The sequence below is a fragment of the Fistularia commersonii genome, chromosome 10 (genome assembly GCF_037954325.1).
Source record: "Fistularia commersonii isolate RoL2024-O1a breed Wild chromosome 10, RoL_Fcom_v1.0, whole genome shotgun sequence".
NCBI classification, from domain to species: Eukaryota; Metazoa; Chordata; class Actinopteri; order Syngnathiformes; family Fistulariidae; genus Fistularia; species Fistularia commersonii.
In genome coordinates this window covers 14810256-14817579 of record NC_141293.1, presented here as the reverse complement: position 1 = coordinate 14817579, position 7324 = coordinate 14810256, and the positions used below count along the sequence as shown (strand labels likewise).

At 56.4% G+C, this 7324-nt stretch overlaps 2 protein-coding genes across 2 annotated transcripts in view; both read right to left on the bottom strand.

The window, feature by feature from the left end:
- The window catches only part of tg (thyroglobulin), a 13717-nt gene extending 11552 nt beyond the window's left edge, over positions 1–2165 (bottom strand). Inside the window, exons 1-9 of the mRNA XM_086153943.1 lie at positions 2092–2165; positions 1910–2018; positions 1713–1804; positions 1468–1623; positions 1091–1247; positions 898–1004; positions 638–778; positions 140–310; positions 1–69 (exon numbers count right to left, since the gene is read on the bottom strand). The exon at positions 1–69 is cut by the window's left edge and continues 407 nt beyond it. Of these exons, the coding sequence (XP_086010069.1) occupies positions 1–69; positions 140–310; positions 638–778; positions 898–1004; positions 1091–1247; positions 1468–1623; positions 1713–1804; positions 1910–2018; positions 2092–2161 (1072 nt within the window). The 5' untranslated portion in view covers positions 2162–2165. The remainder of the gene's footprint in view (positions 70–139; positions 311–637; positions 779–897; positions 1005–1090; positions 1248–1467; positions 1624–1712; positions 1805–1909; positions 2019–2091) is intronic.
- Positions 2166–3239: 1074 nt separating this feature from the next.
- cmtm6 (CKLF-like MARVEL transmembrane domain containing 6) lies at positions 3240–6980 on the bottom strand. Its single transcript, XM_086153944.1, has 5 exons — positions 6849–6980; positions 5740–5863; positions 4392–4568; positions 4211–4309; positions 3240–4031 (listed from the first exon to the last, which is right to left on the bottom strand). The coding sequence occupies exons 2-5, from the start codon at positions 5854–5856 to the stop codon at positions 3867–3869; spliced, it is 558 nt and encodes a 185-aa protein (XP_086010070.1). The 5' UTR covers positions 5857–5863; positions 6849–6980; the 3' UTR covers positions 3240–3866.
- Between the last annotated feature and the right edge of the window lie 344 nt (positions 6981–7324).

Below are 7324 nucleotides of genomic sequence, written 5' to 3'. Positions count from 1 at the left end.
GGGGGTCAGAGAAGAGGTGCGACAGAGCCTGGCGGCGGGCGGACCTGCAGTCCGAGGGACCGTCGGTGCCTGCGGGAGGAGAGATGTCAGACCGCGGAGAACCCAAGAACCTCAGAACCCCGAGGTGGACCCCGCTCACCGCAGCTTTGGGGGCCCCCCGGGAGGCCGCGGCCCGCTGGGTCCACGCACCAGCACTGGCCCCCACGCACACACTGCTCGGCCATGAAGGCTCCGCCTCCGTCGCAGGACGGGACCACCAAGCTGGACGACGCCAACGCCGTACGCCGTTCCTCCTCGCACGCAGACGGACCTGGGGAGGGATGGCGGTCAGATCCAGGACCAGCAACACTCATTGCAGACACAGGTTCTCCAAAGGTTCTGCCCCTTCTCAGGAAAACCCTGCTCTGAGAAGCAGGCAGGTCCATGATCCCTCTTGAGGTTTAGACCTTGTGATGACCTTTGCCCAGCCACAAAGCAGCAGGAACGGTCAAGACTGAAATGTTCTTAGAATGTTCTAGAGATGTTTGAAGGAACCTGTGGAGAACCTATGGAGAACCTGTGGAGAACCCCTTGAGAGCCGCAGCCTCTTGCTGTGCTGGGGTTCCGGGAGGTCCTGCGGGCGTTTAGGTGACCTTACATCTGAAGTGTCCGACCAGGGCCAGCCGCAGCCCCAGGAGCCTCCTCTGCAGGACCCTGTAGATGGTGCTCTGGGAGAAGGTGGGACCCGAGGGGGGACCGGAGAAGGAGTCGTACACGTTGGAGAGGAGGAGCTCCACACCTGAACAGGAAGTGACATCATTAGCGGCCGCTGCCACACATTTGCACAGAAGAGCCTCACCTGCTACCTGTGTGTGAGTGTTTTGCCTGTGTGTGTGTGTGTGTGTGTGTGTGCGTCACCTGTGTCCTCCAGCTCCCTCCCCCTGCTGTCAGAGCAGTAGCAGTAGGATGAAACCAGTGGAAACGACTTCCTGAACGCTTTGAAGGTCTCAAAGGATTCTGGGAAACTGAAACCGGACAGAACACACGCTGATGATAACCTCAAAGACACACACACACACACACACACACACACACAAACACACGCGCACACCTGTTGAACGCACGCAGCAGGTCCAGCTCTCGTCCGTCCGTCTGGTTGATGAACCGACACTGAACGGGGAGGAAGCCGCCGTCATCGGAGCACTGAGGTGGCGAGGAAGCGGCGCCGTGGAGGTGGCGGCGCACCTCCACCTCACAGCTACCAGGACCTGCAGGACGGAGGTCAGGATGAGGAACCTTAGAAACACAGTTCCAAAATAAAAGACTGTGTGTGTGTGTGTGACTGCACGCGGATCGATGAATCAGTCAGAATGAATCAACGAATCAAAGTAACAAGGCACCAGTGAAACAACAAATCTGCAGGTTCTGTACATGTAGTGCAAAAGTTGTGAGGATGTTGTGTATGTGTGTAGAGGTTGTGTGTCGTACAGCGCCCGGGCCTGCCCCTCTGCCTGGTGCCGTAGAGCTCCATCCCCCGCCGGTCGACGCACCAGCACTGCTCCCCGCTGGACGAACACTGAACTTCCTCAAACTGACCCGAGGCAGAACATATGAGGACATCCTGGAGCTGGCAGGGGGTCAGACCTGACACACACACACACACACACACACACACACACAAGGTCATGTCCATGCTTAAATAAGATCAAATCATCCCTTAGATCTTCACTCACAGTTCAGTGTGGAGTTGTTGGTTCGAGTCCCAACAACCTCCTGACCTTCAGCATCGACACACCAACACTCCTGACCACTGCACTGCAGAGGCCTGTGGATGCGCGCACGCACACACACACACACACACACACTTGTGGTGACGGACAGGTCCGGCCTGGCCTGTGGCTTCTCAGAGAAGATCCCAGGACCTGCTTACCTGAAGCTGCCGTCCTCCGTGCAAGATGGCGCCTGGCCTTGTTGTCTAGCAACGGCCTGATCCCTGAGCTCCTCGCAGGCGCTGCGCTGCCCCGCCGCCAGCTGGTACTCTGACAAACAGAGGGAACCCAAATTAGAACCCGTGGTTTGAGGAGAACCTTCTCCAGCACCTTCTCTTCCCACCTGAGGGCTTCCCCAGCAACGGCTGGAGGCAGGACGCCAGAACGCAGACGACTCCCAGCAGGCAGGCCATGGTCTCCACGGTAAGAGCACCGCGGCGCCTCCTTATGAAGGCCCGGAGTGCTGAGTCAGTGTGACGCTCGGCTTCTCCAGGTGGAACAACGAGTCCTTCTCCACGGGCCAGTGGGTGGTCAAGAGGCCAGGAGCCCTCCGATTGGACGAGGGTAAGGCGTGAGCTCCAGTCCGTCCGCTTCACCGTTCCTGAGGGATTCGTCTTTCTGCTGACCCTTGGTTCTTCTGCAGGACACTTGAACCCGAGACGGGTTGTTGTCCTCCGCCGTTCCCGGTCTCCTCGGGGCTTCAGGTCCATTCCAGGTTCTTCAGGACAGAGCACGTGGGTGCTGCTGCACCGCCAGACCGCAACATCTGCTTGGTCAAGGAAAGAGAACCTATCTGAACCTGCAGCAGCAGATGAAGAACCTTGTCACGGGTTCCTGCCGAGGGTTGAGAACATTGACTGAAGACTCAAAGTGTCTATTCCTCCTGAACCTCTGGCCCATAGGCTGTAGACAGGTGTGGTCCTTGGCAATGGAGACACCTGGTGCGAGATGATCCTCAGAGAAGGCAATGAGGTTGGTGATCTCCTCCCAAGTCTTCTCCACTCACTGCAGACTTTGGTCCAGAGCAGCGGTGCTGCCGCACCATATGGTGATGGAGCAGGTGAAGACTCTCAACAAGGCTGCTGCAGAAGGTGCTGGGGTTCTTAGGCGACATGCCGTGCCTCCTGAGAAGGTAGAGCTGTGGTTGAGCTCCCTAAACCGTGTGGAAGACCACAGGGAGCAGATGGGGCTGAGGACACGTCCAGGACAAGGGGATCCAGGAGCTCCAGGCGGAAAATGCTAGAAAGTCAGGAAAACACCACGCTGGTGCAGGTGGACGACATCTTCAACGGGGGGCCAACATCATCGGTAAGTGGAGAACAGCTTCACCAATTGGAGAACATCAGAGGTCAGAGAACATCATCAAGGGGGCAAAGAACCTAAGGCGGAGAACATCAGAGCTCTCCAGCAGGGAATCCTCCTCCTGGTCTGGGGCTGAGGAGCTTCTCCAGGGCTGTGGAGGTTCTGAAGGTAATCAAAGCCACACGAAGGTATTCTCCAAAAGGCGTTTATTAGATGACAGAAGAATCTCAACAAACAGATAAAAACCTCAGACCCCCGTACCATCGCCATGGTGATGGCCCCTGTTCCCTTAGCCCCTCCCCTCTGCTCAAACAGGAAGTACGCACTGATAATGGAGAAACAGTGTGAGGTGTGTGGATGCAGCAGAGGGTGGAGGTCCACAGCAGACATGGAGACACCAGCCTATGGTGGTCGGCGCCACCTGTGACCTGAAGTCTAGCATGATGGACACCGACCAGTGGGACTGCAGGGGGTGGAGCCTGGAGGAAGCGTGACCTGTGAGGGGCGTGACCTACGTAGGGTGCCGTGAGGGGCGTGGCCAGGGTAGGGGTTCACAGTGAAGACCAGAAGCGGCAGAGGAACATCTCCACCCGCTGGGCAGGAGACGCCATGACACGGCTGGAAACTCCTCTGACCTCTTGCAGGACCTCTGTGCGCGGGTCCATGGAGGAGGTCAAAGGTCACCGAGTTAAAATAAATCTTTTGAGTTTTGGCCAATTAGAGCCCTTCTTTGTGAGAGCCCGCCACTCACTGATTATTGATTTATTAGCGGCCACCCCCTGGAGCTCCACCCCCCCGCTGACCTCTGACCCCGCATCAGTCCTGAGCGCTCAGGTGCTCCGCCTCCGTGGCGTTGTTGCCCGTCGTACCGTCTGCTGAGTTAGGCTCCGCCCCCCCCAGACGCAGCAGGGAGGAGCCCCGCTGTCTCCACAGCAGGAAGGCATCCAGGGCATACACTGGAACCACCAGGAACCCAAAAGCCTGGAGAAGGAGGTGAAGGTCAGAGGATGAGGAGGTAAGGAGACCAGGAGGAGGAGAAAGAAAGAAAGAAAGGAGGAAAAGAAATAGGAGGAGGAGAGGGGGGGGGGGGGGGGGGCAAAGGAGGAGAAGAAGAAGATGGAGAAAAAGGAGATAGAGGAGAAGTTCAGCGGCTCCCTCACCACAGCGGAGAGCTCCAGGCTGGTGGTGTTGTTGTTGGTGGCGAAGACCACAGAGGCACAGAGGAGGAGGGCGGCCATGGAGCAGGTGAACAGGAAGTCCTGCGGGGGAGAAGAAGAGGAGAGGAAGAAGAGGGGCCTCCAGGGAGGGCGCGACGCCTGAGGCCCTGTTGCGTGAGCTCACCAGCTGTGGGCAGAAGGGGATCTGGAGGTGACGGTGCAGCGGTGAGGCCAGGAGCACCAGCAGGAGCACCGTGAAGAGGAATGAGGTGCAGCTGCTGAACTCGAAGAAGTAGAGGGCGGCGCAGGACATGCAGGAGCTCACCAGCTCCTCCAGGAGGAACGACAAGAACGACAGCACCTGCAACGCCAGGAGACCTGTCATCCACGGACCTCCAACCACACCTCCACCAGGAGACTGCACACAGGCAGGAGCTCACTGGGGAGCACTCAGTGTCTGTGTGTTTGTGTGTGTGTGTGTGTGTCAGACAACTTGTGTTGAGTGTGTGAGCTGTGAGCATGATGGTGTGTTTGTGTTAAGTGTGTGTGTATGTGTGTGTGCGACAGAAAAAGAATATTCAATCTCCAGTTTATATTCGTGAAAATTCTCACAAGACACACACACACTCAACACACACACACACAGGTGAAATGGGTGTGATGACAGTTGTAGGTCCTCTGGGAGGAGATGGAAGAAGGATGGAGCCCCGTGTTCTTCAGAGACCCGCGTCCATCTTGGACCTCATGGTTGTCCGAGCACCTGCTCGGGTTGCTGCTGAGACTCCAGCTTCATTGGTCTTCACTGGTCCCGGTGGTGGTCAAACATCAGCGCTGACTGGAGGCCTGGTCCTCACACAGGGACACGACAAGGACAGCCGGACACAACAGAACTTCTTCTTCTGGTTCCAGCTGATGCTGCGTTTGCATATGTCAGAGGTTGGAAAGCCTGAAGAACCCTGGCTCCAAACGGAAGGAGGCTAGATCCTCTTTCTGCTGCTGGAGGAGCAGGATGCTGTTGCAAGATGTTCGTACACAAGCAGCACTTTCACTTCCTGCTGAAGGAGGAACAGACCCTCCGGTCACATGGAGCCCCCGGTCCCTGCAGCCCGGCTCCTTGGGGGTTCTTCGGGGTGCCATCACGGAGCCTCTGGTCCTCCTGATCAATAACCCTTTCTGATAGTCCAGATAGAAGTCAGAGACTCGCACTCGGTCCTCAGGGCCTTCTCCTGGCTTGCTTTCCGTCTTGTCTTGCTCCGCTGCGATGAGCTTGAAGCTCTTCTCCCGCAGGTCGGGAGATCCGAGCTTCTGGAGCTGCGGCTCTTTGCTAAACATTCACCGCCACCGGGCATCGGGTCCTCCAGATGTCTAAGGAGGGTCCTCAGGCTAGCGGGCGAGCTCCTGCTGACAGAGATCACGGCCACCAGCTTCTGAAAGCATCTGCTGGCGTTTTGTTCCGTACCAACCTTTGCCCCCGAACGGAAGCAGGACTTTCTCTCTGATTCTGTGCGGGGGGGGGGGGGCTCGGTACTCACCACCTCCAGGACCTTGAGGGCGAAGCGTGGGATGGTCAGGAGGTCCGAGGGGACGTTGAAGCAGGAAGACTTGGGGTTGGGCGTCGTCGTGGGCGAGTAAACCCCCTCCACGGCCATGATGGAGCTGAGACAGGAAGTGCAGGCATTAGACAGGAATGTTCAGAAGCAGCGTTTAATAAGGATCACAAAAAGGAGGATGTGTAAAGTCTCCTTGTTTACAAGTCTACAAAACAAGAGACAGCAGGATCTCCATGACCTTCAAGGACTGGGGGTTCTGACAGTGTTGGTGACCTGAAAGAGCAGAACCAGGACCACGGTGGAACCCTGCCGCCCCATGATTGACAACTCCTCTGCCACACGTTCCCCGAACCTCCGTGTTCATGCATGACGGTCCACCTCCTCTGTGCGATTCTTGGTGGATTTCAAACACTTCTTTACAACAACAACACACAAATCAACCTCCTGGAATTCGACTGGACCGGCAGCAGACTAATGACAGAACCCCCCTCCCAGCTTCAGGGAACATCTGACCTCTGGTTCCTCACCGAGTGTCATTGAAAGCACGAATCTTTACCGACCCATACAGAGTTTGTAACTCCAGAGTTGCAAGCAAGTAATACCGGAAAAGTACAAGAAAAGTAATTGAGTAATAAGGAGTAACACAAAACTGAGGAGTAGCAGAGCGACAAGGAATACCAGTGTAATAAGGAGTAACAAAGTAATGTGGAGTAACACAGTAAGAAGGAGTAACAAACAAATGAGAAGTGAGAGTAATATCGAGTATCCGAGTACTTTGTAGTAACAACAGTGCGACGGAGTAATGAAAGTGAAACCGTCAAAAGTCGTTCTCCGGGTCTCGCGCATGGGCAGGTTGGGGTGGCGTGCGCGAGCCCGCACCTCCGACAGGTGCGGAAGTCAACGGACGGCTTCCGGTCGAACCCCGAACCCACTTCCGGCTCCGGCTGGACTCTCGCCGCCGCGACACGTCGGGTTTCCGACCGCCGAAAGTTCGCTTCACACGCACGCATCCGTCGCCAAACGACGCCAGGAAACCGCCCGTCCCGGCTGGCGCGACTTCGCGTCGTCTCCCGGCCCCCCCCCGCACTCACCGCTGCGGGATCTGAGACGAGAACCGACGTCCGGACGTACGCGCGCCGCTTCTGCCGCCCAACTGAACCGCGGCACTTCCGCCCCAACTTTTACTGGCGCCTCTGCGGCGGGAACAGGAACTCACTTCCGGTCTGGCCTTTCACAATAAGACGACTCCGCCCGTAACCGGAAGTGCCGTCGTCCAAACGGCTCGGAGGTCGGCGGTGAAACCGTACAACCACAGTTACCCCCACTGTCATCCCAGGGAATCTCAATTCTGGATAGAAAATGCAGAAGACAAAAATAATATTTTAAATAAATTTGGTAAAATTTGATAAGGAATCGATTTTTGCATGGTCCTGCAGCAGGACCATGCTGCAGGACCGACAAGGAATACCAGTGTAATAAGGAGTAACAAAGTAATGTGGAGTAACACAGTAAGAAGGAGTAACAAACAAATGAGAAGTGAGAGTAATATCGAGTATCCGAGTACTTT

Bases quoted from the DNA above. Each gene is read 5' to 3' on its own strand.
- cmtm6 (XM_086153944.1), bottom strand. From the start codon at position 5,856: ATGGCCGTGGAGGGGGTTTACTCGCCCACGACGACGCCCAACCCCAAG. The intron at 4,310-4,391 runs GTGAGCTCACGC...TCTCCCCCGCAG, and splicing joins TCCCCTTCTGCCCACAGCTG to GACTTCCTGTTCACCTGCTC. The intron at 4,032-4,210 runs GTGAGGGAGCCG...CTCCTTCTCCAG, and splicing joins GCCTGGAGCTCTCCGCTGTG to GCTTTTGGGTTCCTGGTGGT.